The sequence below is a fragment of the Dermacentor albipictus genome, chromosome 10 (assembly GCF_038994185.2).
Source record: "Dermacentor albipictus isolate Rhodes 1998 colony chromosome 10, USDA_Dalb.pri_finalv2, whole genome shotgun sequence".
In the NCBI taxonomy this organism is placed as follows: Eukaryota; Metazoa; Arthropoda; class Arachnida; order Ixodida; family Ixodidae; genus Dermacentor; species Dermacentor albipictus.
The window spans coordinates 25,755,227-25,769,745 of NC_091830.1; the positions used below are offsets into that span (position 1 = coordinate 25,755,227).

Consider the following 14,519-nt stretch of genomic DNA (forward strand, 5'->3'; position numbering starts at 1 on the left):
CACGGCGTTCTGCCACGGGCGTATCCGCCGCGGGTCGGAGGCGGACATGATGAGGCACGTGCAAAGGTCGCAGCAGCCCCACCTGAGCTCCATAAATGCTACGTCAGCCTTAACAAGTTAATGTGCAGCGCCGCGTGTCGTAAACTGGGAGCCGCTGATTTTTTGCGTTTCATTTTTTTCCCCGTACAACCTGCGCAGCGACAGCACCTGTATATAGAGGCAACTCCTACCGTTGAGCGGTTGCGAGGGCACTCATCTTCTTTCCCCACTTCGACACGCTAGCGCGAAGACCTGAAAATATGCTTTCCGCAATACAGTTAGTGGCCATTGCAGGCATTCCTCTACTTGTCCGAGCTTCGGTACAGACACCTACGCTTACGTCATGCCAGAGTGAGTACGCGTTGGCTTTCGTGCGTTTTTTTTTTTTCGAACTAAATTCAGCAGCTGACCGATGTCATGGAAGAGTATATACGATGTAAGGCATTTTGTCAGGACTGTGCTGTGGAGTCGAATTTCAAAAGACAATGGGGAAACTTCAAATGAAAGGAAAACGCTCATATATCAATAGAGCGAAGAGTGGCAGTTTGAATTTAGGCGGCAAATGACAGTCGCTCAAGTGCTGGTCGCGGTCAGGTGGGACGCGGAGCTGCATTGGTCTTGTAATGCGGGGAATTGGTAAACAGCGTGGTCTGTAGGAGTAGGATGGTAGTAACCACGGGGAGAGAAATGTAGTCTAGGGCGGTGACGCAATCTACGTAGTGGTGAGATTAGGAGAATTTGCTGGCACGGCTGGCTACAGATATGTGCACGGATAACTAGAGATTTCCAGGAGAGCCCGTCAACCTCTAGCAAACTACACAGACTATTGATGATATCGACCAGAGGCAACACCATATGTAAGTAAGACTCTCTACCGTTTAGCTTGCTGAAGTTCGGAAGGATAAGCGTTGTTAAACGGGAATAACCAGCAGGGGCAACCTCGGAAGGCTGTATTAAGCACAGCGGAATTGACTGGTTGTTCATGGTTACGGCAGTCCTCTGCCAACCACTTTCAACCAATGCCTTGGAACCTCTTCACTGGAGCACTCCAGATTTTGCGGTTTCTACACTTACATTGCACTACTGCTATATCACCTAGTCAAGCGTATTGGCGAAGTCATCATATTCGTTTCATTCGCAGCTATGACGTAATCTAGGATTTTAGCAGTATTGTCTCATGATCTCATTAAGTTCTCTTTTGTTAACGTTCTGCACTAAAATTTCAATGCGCGGTAGTATTCGAGTCCCACCTAAATCGACATGGCACAGTCGCACAGCCGACATGACCTCGTTCGTAACGGCGACCATGTATGTGTTGAGAAGGAGAACGTCACGGCAGACTGAGTCACTGCAGCGGGTGTTGTCACGGCATGATGACACATGTTCAAGCTGCGCCGCATGCGACAGCACCACAGGTCTGAGCGTAGAAATAAAGATAATCCTGTCTGTTGCCATATAGGGCGGGATTTTTTGCTGCGAGAATTTTTAAAAACTGCCTGTGGCACATGGCAAATAGAACGTGTTCTCTGGACACCTCGCTGTCGCGAGCAGTCCAGAGCCGCAGTGCGTCGACAGCTCGCTGCTGGGTGACGTAACCAAAACGCCGCCTCGAGGGGCGCGGCTTCTGCGCTCGCTACAACCACCCAGTTTCGGTTTCGCGTGCTCTGGTATCCAAAATTCATCGTGCCACAATTCCGTGGGTAATCCAATCTTTTCGAGGTCGAGAAGTCTATATGGCTTTTAATGAGAGCTCGCTTCAATTTCCCGTTTGCGATTAGCGCGCTGAAACTGAATGTTTAAAAGGTAATTATTGATGGTTTGTTAATAATTGACTAATCACCACGTGCCACTAGTCAACCTGTGGTTGCCACCACTGACGGCATGTCTCCGAAGGAACCTTGCTCTTAATTTAAAACGTCTATTTTTAAAAGTTAAAGTTTTACGACTTTAAGTTTTTGTAGAAACACCCTGTATATGCGGGCAATTTTTCCTGAAAATACGTATCTACGTAAGGTTAAGCGCTCTACATCTGACTGAGTGGTTCGCTTAGATGGCACAGAAGTCGGAATGCTGAGCTGATGGAACATGGTTCGATACTATCCATAGAATCAGCTTGGGTTACTCTGTATGCGGAACGAGTAATGTGCTGCTGTTGAATCAACCTTGTTGTTGCCACTTACACCACTGAATATGTGTCACGTGGTCTTCGCCATCTTTAAGTGCACCCCCTTCACGCCAGCTTGTGTAACTGGATATTGTGCCGAAGCGTATGTGCTGCACTTCAAGGACACAAACAAAAGAGCCGTTAAAGTTTCTAGGACTCGAACCTGTGCCACGCGCGTACTTAGCGGCGGCACCGCCAGATGGCGCAGCGTGTGCAGCAGCAAGCACGAAAGGCAACTCCGGCAGCGTACACATTTCGGCGTTAAGGCGTGTATGGCGTGTATGGCAATAAGGCGTGTATGGCAACATTGCTTCAATGCTAATCGCGTTAACGTAGACATTCATCATGAGATAGGTTCTGTCGAAATTCACATCATCTGATATGTCTAGCGCCAACTAAGAACGTAAGGCTACGGAGAGCACGAAGAAATCACGGTGGGTACAGTAATCATAGCTGCTACTGCAGTTATTATGTTGTAGTTATGCTATATCTGCTATATAGTAACAGTGCCATATAACAGTGTTTTCATTTTTTCTTTCGTACTGCATGCCCCATTAGCACTACACATCACAATATACCCACCTATCTCCACATAGCGTGAGATGACTGCTTGCTACACCTGAAAAACTTCCTAACCTAACCACCAGAACTAATCTTCTGCCATCAGCATGTGTATTTCTCCTTCGTTAGAACCCCATTCTGTTACTCGGATGGACCACCGGCTGTTGAGTCCTCCACTTTATGTGCCCTGCCAAAAAAGAAACGTTTCTTCCTTTTAACCTCAGCTAGAGTGCTGCTGATACTTACTACCGTCCGAGCATTCTATAACACTATAATGCACTCAGTGCCTCGTTGCTATGCTCTGAGCTTCTGTTCAGGGGCATTTCGTATCATGATGCTTCGGCGCAAAGGTTAGTACTGGCGTCACAGTGAACAAGGCTGAAGGCCCCTTGGGGTGGGACAAAGATAGACGAACTTGTGGAAGTGTTCATCTTTGGGAGACACTGTGACGCTCATGTTTGTTCGTCTTTCTCATTTTCTCGCAATCATGCAGGCTCCCAGAAAGTTATGGTGAACGACGTCACCATCGTCAACGCCAAGATTGGGCAGACGATGACTTTAAACTTCACACTTGTGATCCAGGAGCCTCTCACATCGAACCCCACGTTAGCCGTAACCATGAAGAAGAAGAACGGTGGCAAGATCAGCTGCATTGAAGACATCGGGTCATGGTACGGTATCCCAGAAGCATTAAATGCGCTCCCGCCCTATTTAAAAAGGCCCACAAGGAAAAACAATTGTCCTGCCCAACCCTTATATATAGCTTTCATTGATTACGAGAAAGCGTTTGGTTCTGTTGAAACCTCAGCAGTCATGGAGGCATTGCGGAATCACGGTGTAGATGAGCCGTATGTAAAAATACTGAAAGATATCTATGGCGGCTCCACAGCCACCGCAGTCCTCCTTAAAGAAGCAACAAAATCCCAATAAAGAAAGGCGTCAGGCAGGGAGATACGATCTCTCCAATGCTATTCACAGCGTGTCTACGGGAGGCATTCAGGGACCTGGATCGGGAAGAATTGGGGATAGAAGTTAATGGAGAATACCTTAGTAACTTGCGATTCGCTGATGACATTGCCTTGCTTAGTAACTCAGCGTACCAATTTCAATGCATGCTCACTGACCTGGAGAGGCAGAGCAGAAGAGTGGATCTAAAAATTATATAATGTGCAGAAAACTAAAGTAATGTTTAACAGTCTCGGAAGCGAACAGCAATTTGCAATATGTAGCGAGGTACTGGAAGTGGTAAGGGAATACATCTACTTAGGGCAGGTAGTAACGGCGGATCTGGGTCATGAGACGGAAATAATCAGAATAAGAACGGGCTAGGGTGCGTTTGGCAGGCATTCTCAGCTCATGAACAGCAGGTTACCATTATACCTCAAGAGAAAAGTCTATAATAGCTGTGTTTTACCAGTACTCACCTAGGGGCACAAACCTGGAGGCTTACGAAAAGGGTTCTACTTAAATTGAGGACGACGCAACGAGCTATGGAAATAAGAATGATGGGTGTAACGTTAAGGGATAAGAAAGGAGCAGATTGGGTGAGGGAACAAACGCGAGTTAATGACATCTTAGTTGAAATCAAGAAAAAGAAATGGGCATGGGCAGGACATGTAATGAGGAGGGAAGATAACCGATGGTCATTAAGGGTTACGGACTGGATTCCAAGGGAAGGGAAGCGTAGCAGGGGGCGGTAGAAAGTTAGGTGGGCGGATGAAATTAAGAAGTTTGCAGGGACGACATGGCCACAATTAGTACATGACCGGGGTTGTTGGAGAAGTATGGGAGAGGCCTTTGTGTGGAGAGGCCTTTGTCCTGCAGTGGGCGTAACCAGGCTGATGATGATGACGATGAGTAAACTATCCTTTAGAATGCCAAAAGAAATCTGCACTCTTATTTAGAAGAGGTCTGCTTTATAAGCCAAAAAGGTGAAGAAAAGATGTAGAGCTCCGGTACCAGCTCGTCTCGATGTCATAAATTTCGACGACGTGAGCTCGGGACTAGATGTTTCTCAGACAGCAACGATAAACAGCATTGTATATCAAACGAGACACAAACAAAACTGGACATGTTCAGCTTTTATTGAGCCACCACGGCGCAGATGCCGAAAGAAACTGCATGTTGAAATTTGTGACGTCCCATTGGCGTACTGGCGCTGGGATTTCGGCAAAAAGTAGAATTAATGACAGTTTCGATTTCATTTGTATCTTCTTAAATCAATATTATGGCACAAAATTGAGTAATATAGAGTTGTCAAAGAGTGATTTATCAGTATAAAGTGATTTCTTGTTAGTCCTAATGTCCATTCAGAATTGTAGATAAGAAGAAGTTTTACATATGGGCGAACTCGGACATTTCCATTCCAAAATAGATCTAAAACACAAAGATGTTCCAGGTACACAACCATTGAACAATTTTTAATAAAATTTGTTGCATTTAGGAGGGAAAGCAGCTTTCTACACGCGTTGCAGGAAGCACAACCAAAATGTTGGGCCACACAGATTTTTCTTTTTGCAAGGACTGCCAAAGTTGGCATGTTTCAAAGAATCTGAAGCAAAAATTTTAAAAACTCATAAGGTAACACTGAAATAAGATATCGCGCTTTTGTCGACACCCTCTGTTACAAAGTCTGAATTGGAAGAGTGTGGTTTCCCTACGTTTTCAGCTAGCTTGTTTACGGGGACCTTGCGAAATACTTACTCCAAAATTACGGTTATGTGTTTAAAAACCGTCATATATTACATCAAATTTCAACACTCTATATATCTGTACAGCTGAGATGGTTGAATACCAAATTTTTGGAACACGAATTGAATAGCAATAGTGAGTGGGGCTGTGACCTAGTCAAGCTCTTCTGACAAACAGCCTTTTGTCACAGTCCTTCTTTCTGTATCATTGACTGAATGAAAATAAAGATTGATTGATTGAAGTATCGGATCTCGAATGAAATATCGCATAGTCAACTGCAGGTGCATGAGCGTATTTACGGCAAAAATATAATTTTGGATACTTAAGTACCATTCAGACTGGGATACATAGCGCAAAAAATTACACAGGGACAAGCAGAACACAGGACGAGCGCTAGTCCTGTGTTCTGCTTGTCCCTGTGTAATTTTTTGCGCTATGTATCCCAGTCTGAATGCATCCGACCAACACGCCCAAACTTCTTCCCTACTTAGGTACCATCCTGATATAGACAAGTCTAAATAAATAAACAGCTTACTGTCAGGAACAAAGAGTCAGTTTTAAACACGAGAAATCTAATTGTCATTAAAAACTACAAGAACAGCCTCTTAGCCTTATTAGAGGCTGGTTGCAAACAAGCTTTCTAAAAATGATTGCCTGCTATATGGATTGGTGCTTTACACAAATGGTAAATAAACGGCTGCAGGGAAAGAAATAGTAAGCTGTGGTATGAGAAAAAAAATATCCCGAACGACTTGTGTGCCGTAAGGAGATGTAAAAGGGCCTGTTGTTAGGACGACGTCTGTGGTCGTAGCGTAAAAGATGAAAATACTAGATCACGAGACTGCCAATAACATTAAATGGTAGACCACAAGCACAAGTTGTCACGCATTCTTCCGCCATGAAACCGGAAACAGAAGATGCATGAATCCCTCTTTCTTCTACATTCCTTGGTAGTGTCCGTTATCGCTGTTTCACTTCTGATCAACTTCAATAGTTTGTTTAGAAAATGAAGAACAGTAAGGAAGATATAGCTAACGGTTGTTGCGAAACATTGGGTTGGTTTCAAGTAATACCTAATAGTTTCTTTTCGAATTCGACTGCGAATAGTACTCGTAATCGCATTCCTAATTTGTATTCACAAACTTGAAGATATTCGCCCATCCTTAGTAGATTACAAAATTGTGACACGTTGTTCTTATTACTGAACTGCAGGGAACTTTGTAAACTTGATGTCTCTGGCTTTTCTAAATTTTGTGATTTTGGTGAAATGTTTCAAGAAGTGGTAGCCAAAATTGAAAGTCTGCTTTCTGCAGTTGGTAGGGTGTAGCTTTAAAAAGAAACTGAAACCAGGTCATTAAATTCAGTGTAACGGCTGCCGACAAAAATTTTTCGTCCGTTACCATGTATTTAGGTAGGAGCTCTTGAGATAACCATTCATCTTTGAATAGCCTCGTTATGGCAGTATATACGGAAAAAGACGTATGATTAAATGAATTAATTGTCCGGTCGCCAGAATTGTGTTTAACGGACCTAAGACACTTCTTAACACCCGCTCGCATCGTGCCCACGTAACTTCTTAGGCAGCACTGCTTGAGCTCTGAAGGTTTTGGTGAGGTTGTCTGAATGATGCGGTATAACTTTCTGCAGAGATAACAGCGGCTATGAACTACGCCACAGTAGATGCTCTAGGGCTACCTTAAACCACCTAGTTATTGCACTGTGCACGTAGAGATGGATGCGATGAGCGAGTTGGCACTGCATACCATCGTTGGAATGCGGCCGTCATGGCGGTGATTCAATACGAAACCGGCTGCGATGCATGAGTGCAGGCGACCGTCCAAGGAGGTCACCGAGCAGCATAAATGTCGGGGAGGTAAGGCTTGCCCGACGGCCGTCGAAACAGGCGACAGCTATTGACCAGTGGCGTGACGTCTGACGTCTCGCCAATATGATAGCCATTCCGGTTTTGCCGGGATATCTTACTCCTTTCTAAAAACGACGAAAACGTCACCCCGAGCAGGCCCACTATGTTTGATAGTTTTCTCGCGCTATGTTTTATTGCGATATCCATAGAGCTACGCTCCAGGCGAATATTAATCGTCGCCACCACCATTGCCGTGATGTCCCGGATATATTTGTGTATAAGTACTTGCTGTTCTGCATAAAAAATGAAGCTGGGCACGCCATGTAATGCGTAGGGCTGATAACTAATGGACCATTAGAGTTACAGAATGGGACTCAAGAGAAGGGAAGTGCAGTCGAGGAGGACAGGAAATTAGCTGGGGTGATAAAATTAGAAAATTTGCAAGCGCAAGTTGGAATCAGCTAGCGCAAGACAGGGATAATTGGAGATCGCTGGGAGTTGGCATTCGTCCTGCAGTTGGACATAAACAGAGGCAGCTGCTGCTACTGCTGCTGCTGCTGCTGATGATGATGACGATATGTTCTGCCGCATTAGCACGGTAGATGCTACACTATTCAGCCACCAAAGTTGCTGAAACCAGGATCATTTTCTTGACAACATTAATCCTCACGTCGTAGGGCGCATTAATCCTCATGGAGCAACAGCGGTAATCCAGGCGATAGCGGCCAAAAAAGAGCACTGAGGTGTTTGTCGTTGTATCTTCCGGCCTCGCGGACAGCGACCGACCCAAAGCACCTCTTCTCATTTTTCTTCACTGCAATGGTGCTGGGAAAGAAGCTGAGCCATTCAGGCGATTCATAGACGGGGTAGAATGAGCTGGTGGTAGCTCAAGTACGGCTCACATGTGCCGTACGTGTCGCGAACGCTATGGGTCAAGTCGTGTGATCGTGCTATAGGATCAATGGTGTAGAAGACAAGACAGAAGACCTGTGGTACATCATGCGATGGCAAGCACGATTGCGCGCAAGAAGTTTCTGTGAAATGCAAGGACTATGAGGGGGCATCCACAACCACACAAGGTGGCCATTTGAAGAACGTAGCGTAGCCAGGCCACTGTCATGTCTTAAATTTTGGCGACTCTGGTCGGTGGTTGTGAGGAAACGAGTCAGCTACAAACAGCCGTCGGTATATTTGGCGGCTTGAGACACTTGAAATCTGGGGTTTTACGCATGGAAACTACAATTTGATTAAGGGGCACACCGTAGCGGCGGACTCCACAATAGGTTTTACCATTTAGCGCTCTTTAAAGTGGAAGCAATACGCGGTACATGGGCATTCTTGCATTTCGCCCTTATCCAAATGCGGCCGTTGTGTCCGGCTTAGCGATCCCGTGATCTCGTGCTTAGCCCTGCAACGCTGGAGAATGGTTGGTAGCGATCAAACGACGACCGAAAATTCTCAAGGGTGACAAGTTGCTGGTGGTGCGGCGGTTCCAGATCAGTGTCCATGACATAATAGAGAAATGTCTGAACCCAGTGTGTGCTGCACGGGAGAAGCGAGGGCATTGAGCGAATAGGACGTGTCATCTGTGCTCTCGAAAAACGGGAAGCAGAGGCCGACGGCTTTTGAACACGACCGAGTGACTCTGCGCGCGAGGGCCAATTTGATATCATCAAACTGAGAGAGGGGTGCCCTCAAACCCTGCTGCTGTTTATGATGTACATGGTAAGAATGAGAAGGGCACAAGAAGGAAGGATTATAGGTTTTAATCCCTCATACAAACAGGCGGGTACAATAGTGGGACAGGTTCACAGCGTAGTTAACAAGATTGCTGACAAGTATAGTCAACGAATCAGCAGAAGCGTTGAGGACGGCAAACGGGAAAGGTACGGCCTTGCGATGAAGAAAAGTAGGCGACGCCGTAAAACGCATGGTAGATATAGCGTCTGGCGTGGCGGAGCAATATACGAAACAAACGCCAACATTTTGGGTGCGTAGGCTCTTCCTTCAGCCGTTGTGCTGAACAGAGGCCTCTTGTTATTGTATAGTGCGGTGCAACACTCTTACATTCCGCGTAATTTTCATTGTCCAAGTGGGACATGTTAATCTCTTTGGACATAGGGTACGCAAAATCAAACAGATTTGCAAAAATATTCAATATACTTAGTGCAAGATATATAGAACGAGAGGAAGAGGGAATGAGTCGCGTTGAGCTTGGCCGTATTGGATGGAATTTATTGATGAGAGGCCAAATAATTGCGTTTTCTTTTTCAGCACGTACAAGCTCTGCGGTGGGACGAAGGACTTCGAGAAGAAGCTGGCTCAGTTGTGGAACAACCAGTGCCCGGTTCCAGCGATTACAGTGCAAGAGACGATAGAGGCCAAGCTGGAGTCGTACATACAGTTTATCATAGGTGTAAGTACTCGGTGCCTTTATATATCACACACACACGCACACACACGAACACACACACACACACACACGCACACACACACACACGCAGACACACACACGCACGCACACACACACACACACACACACACACACACACACACGCACACACACACACACAAGGAGAGAGCGAATGAAAAAGTAGAGGCAATGAGGTTAACCGCATTGTAACTGATTTGCTACCCTGTGCACTGGGTCAACTTGAGCGGGTGTCACTGAGCTTTAGTTCCCTCGCAATATTATATCTGGCCATTACAAGCAATTTTATCTTACTTATTATCAGCGTATATATATATATATATATATATATACTACTGCCAGAAATCTCTACATAACCAATAATGGTACATAATCTACATATTCATTAATGCTTTCACTCCGTAGGCGTCAACTACAGTTGAGTCAGCCAAATTCAAATAACCCTTCGCAATAAATCATGAACGTTTCGCATTACGTTGCATGTGCTATATAGATGTGTTTGCTGTACATATAGCGACAGAAGTTGACAGGAATATGAAGACGAAGTGACCAAGGAAGATCCAACAAGGAATGGTCTCAGGTTGCAGTCAATGCTTAAAAACGGAAACTTGTGCTCCCTCCACCCTAGTGATCCCTTGATAGACCGCTATTATACGGGCTGAATGTACAGTATGCCATCTGTATATGTGGCGCGTACAAGAGCACAACAAATTTCGCATAACGGATTGTATGGGAGCATACTTGGGGTCCAGTTCCAGATTATTAGACTAAAATTAGCCGGCGCCGTATCGTACGTCAATATCGCCTTTCAACGACGTAGACTAAAGAGAAACAGGAAGGCACATAATTACCTAAATGTGATAAACAGCTGGTAGGCGTCGGGAGAAAAATGAATTGAACGGCAAATTTAATCCATACAGTGATGGCGCAAGGTAACCGATGTGGCTCACGTCGTAAATGTTAGGAAACTATCATCATGGAAAAATAGCGGTAATGGAGAAGTTTTAGCTCCCTTGAGCCTGCGCAGGTCTTTTCCTGGAAGAGGTCAAGACGTGTCCGCTGTAGTAGCCAGCGAACAAAGTTGAATGTGGTCCGAGACCATACAGTCAAGAGCAATGCAAAATTTCTCCCGGTGGAGGGCGATCTAGTCGATGGATCTAGTCTGTCGTTACAGCCTTCGAGGCTTCCTCGCCGCGTCTGGAGAAGGGCAGAACCAATGGTTTCGTGTGATAGTCACCTACAGACACAACCACTAAAGATGTAGTCTGGCAACCTGCTAGAGGGACGTCCCATGTTTCGTTTCATCATCTTGGTGCAGTACTTCTAGTGAGAAGGAGCACGGAAGGTAGGCGCATCAGGCTGGTGTAACGCAGCAGAGTAATCGATGGACATTGAACAGCAAGCGATGAGCATTTGCTCCTGACCATACCAGTAAACAAAACTCTATAAGGCAATGCTTACTTTTTCTCTTCTGTTTTTTTGTTGTTGCAGTTTGCCCCAACGACCATCACTATCGAGCTTAAGGTCACCGATGGTGGTGCCTCGGTTGGATGTCAGTCCTTCAAAGTAAACGTAGCGGCTTGAGAAGGAGTGGCTCACAGAAAGAAAGGGAGGCCAATGACAAATGCTTAACTGTCCAGGAAAGTATGGACAGATCAGGAAAGGTCCAATTAAGGCTTCTTTTTGCATCTACGGGTGAGGAAAAAAAAGCTAAGCAATGAAGAAGCAGTGTACAACACCCGAATTCTTTATGGCCACATACCAGATACTTGTTAATGGACTCGTAGAAAAATTGTGGAAGATAGCAGTGTCATCTGCTGCCATAAAAACAATTTTACGAGAATGAATTTGTATATTTGCCTGAATAAAAATATGTTGCGAATGAGTTGTATTTTTTATTTAACACAACTGAAATACGAGCGTTCAAATTCTATTACCTGGGTGCAATAAGATACACTGGTAATGTAAGCGTTCATGTTGGATTGTTACGCTTTTTCTTTGACCCAGGCACAACGAAAACAACATATGTGTGAAAAGTAGATGCACGTGCTATGCAGTACTGGTTTTATTTGATCAACGCACTAAAAAAAGTCACGCCTGAAAAATACAAACATGGAAAATTACTAGGTAGTTGCAGCCGATGAGAAGAGAATGTTCCCAATAACAGGTAACGTAAATAAATGTCGCAGGAGCACAATAATGTAACGAACTCTCGCTAGGTGATGCGTGGGAATGGGCGAAATGTGCAATTCGAGAGAAATAGGTTAATTAGAGCTGAATGCCTAACCTAAATCTTGGCGTGCTACCCTAGAACAAGTCCAGAACACTAAAAAATGAAGGCATAAGACGCATGAAAAGAAAGTTAGAAAGCTGTACAAATTCAAAATGTAAAAAAAAATGTGCAAGACCAGTCATTCGTGAATAAAAAGAAAGGCGCAGTGTAGCCCGAAAGGCGAAGCATTGATTGCGAAAGCAAATTAGTAGACAGCTATACGAAGTAAGGAAAGTAGTTTTATCGGCCGTGTAAACTTGGAAATATTTACTTACTAGCTGAATTAACAAGCGTGGTGTCAGCGCCCCCATCACCTTCGAACAGATCCCATTCGTTGAGTGCGGACACTGTCAAAACGCTGGTGTGAGCAAGGGCGGCAGCAGCAGCGAGCGGATTGACCTTCGCGCGGTCTATCGCTGCTACGCAAGAGAGGTGAGAACACAGTGCACACAATGGTGGGAGCCATCTGCAAATCCCTTACGAGATACGGGGCGTGCGACTACGCTCCGCCATGAAAGGTAGCCACTTGTTGGCGAAGTTGCAGCTGCCCCCCCCCCCCCCCACCCCTCCGTCCCGCGCGGTCTCCCCGCTTTCCTCCATATATGGTGTGCGAGATTGAGCCGCTATCCCATTGCGCCCGGTCGCGAAATGAGCTGTTGCAGACGGAGCACAACGCCGCCCCCCATCCGTCCCTCTCATTCCCTCACGGCCTTTCCGCGACGCAAGACGGCGCGTTTGCTCTCCGCTTCCTTTCGCGCGCGCCAGATTGAGCACAATCGACGGCTTCCCTCGCGTGCTTTTACTCGCGCATGCAGCCTATACAGCGTACGACGCGCCGCGATGGTGTTATCGCCCCTAGACTTTATACAGAACGTCACGGTGATGGCGACGGCAAAATGCGCCTGGAGTGCCCATACAATTGCTATCGCAATGAAGAATTGCAGTTTCGCCCGAAAGGCGAAGCACCGATTGCGATAGCGAATCAGTAGATAGCTATAAAAATTAAAGATTGTAGTTTTATCAGCCGTATAAGCTTTCAGACGATCGCTTACTAAATGAATTAACAAGCACGGTATCAAACATGAACATGAATTAAAAAACTACGAACACATCTCGCTCGATGACCGCGGAAACTTGCCGTCAAAACGCAGGAGCGAGGAATCGTGGAAGCACCAGCGAGCGAATTGACCCTCGTGTATTTCTCGCTTCGACGCGAACGAATCGTCGAAAGCACAGCGCATGCCAAGCTACCGGCACTACGCGGACCCTGCAAACATTGTAGGTCGCTCTGAAGATGAGGCCCACGAGGTCGCGCACTTTGCCCACGCCGCAGGTCGCTTTCGATACATAGCGCCCGCACGGCCGCAGCGTAAGCAGCAGCCGCCGCAGAAGAACGCCCTCCACCCTCGTTCCACCGCCGTGCCTCGAGCGTGACAGGAGAGAGCGTGCTTTCAGCCCGCCTTCCTCGCTGGCGCAGGTGGTATTGAGCCGCGTCCATTGGCTCCCTCTAGCACGCTTTCACTTGCACATACAGGATTTGGCGCGCGGTGACGATTATATCGCCCTTGGACTTTATGCGGAGCCTCACGGCGACGGCGACGCCGATGACATAAATTCGCCTGGAATGTCCGTATAAGTGCTATAACAATAAACAAAGAAATCAAAATTTACAATCTCGAATAAACGAAAACGCAAAGTGAAGATTTGGGCCGAAAGGTGAAAACGGTGTAGGACAAAAGTTGCATGAACCAGGTTAAAGCGCCTTAGACGGGCTGAATGGCGTTTTTAGAGGCGGACCTATTTTCACCAAAGGTCCCCTCGTCATCCGTGGAATGTTAGTTTTAAGTGCTTAGTTGAGCGACGTCACGCGATGTTACTGATTTGCAGCGGCTATATGCGCTAATTCCAACTCACTCCTGCTAATTGTTATATAGAAATGCGAAATCGACTAAGTACTTCAACTGCTCTCGTTGCGTAATAAATTGCGCGATCGAAGTGGCAGCGAGGCATCTCCTTGATTCCGATAAAGCATGTGCGGCGCTTCCTGCCTAAAAGAGGTTACTCGAGCGTCGAAATTAGTCCACGTGTTATTTCGCGCTTTACGTAAGCGAATGTTGCAATAGACGGGGTCCCGCAAGGCTCTTCTGACAGTGCGCTAGTTTCTCCTCTGTTTTGCGTCGCATGCTTGCTTAATAGCCTATGTTTCTTCTGTGGCACGGACTTTAATCATATAATGCACGCTTTATTACGTTCGCATATCCACTATGTCTGGAAGGGCGAAAGGGTGGCATTCGTTTCCGTTTTAGTTTCTCCCTTGCTAGCGTAAAACAGGGGTACTCGGAGTACTACGTCCTGCATTGGGCATAAAGTAGAATGATGATGACGATCATGATGATGATGATGATGGTGACGGTGATGACATGACATTCGTAAACATGAAATGAAGACGCTATCATCCACCCAAGAGTGATACGAAGCTGATACGAGTATCTCAGAA

The 14,519-nt window shown here is 46.0% G+C and overlaps 1 protein-coding gene across 1 annotated transcript; it reads left to right on the forward strand.

The window, feature by feature from the left end:
* The first annotated feature begins 214 nt into the window (after positions 1 to 214).
* Positions 215 to 11,635, forward strand: LOC139050681 (uncharacterized). The gene is made up of 4 exons (XM_070527285.1): positions 215 to 390; positions 3,258 to 3,435; positions 9,594 to 9,735; positions 11,242 to 11,635. Exons 1-4 carry the CDS (start codon positions 300 to 302, stop codon positions 11,332 to 11,334), a joined length of 504 nt encoding a protein of 167 aa, XP_070383386.1. The 5' UTR covers positions 215 to 299; the 3' UTR covers positions 11,335 to 11,635.
* Positions 11,636 to 14,519: the final 2,884 nt, after the last annotated feature.

What these genes read in the sequence shown, in the direction of transcription:
- LOC139050681 (XM_070527285.1), top strand. Translation starts at nt 300, where the DNA reads ATGCTTTCCGCAATACAGTTAGTGGCCATTGCAGGCATTCCTCTACTT. An exon ending in TACGCTTACGTCATGCCAGA is followed by an intron (nt 391 to 3,257) that starts GTGAGTACGCGT and finishes GCAATCATGCAG; the next exon opens with GCTCCCAGAAAGTTATGGTG. An exon ending in ATTGAAGACATCGGGTCATG is followed by an intron (nt 3,436 to 9,593) that starts GTACGGTATCCC and finishes TTTCTTTTTCAG; the next exon opens with CACGTACAAGCTCTGCGGTG.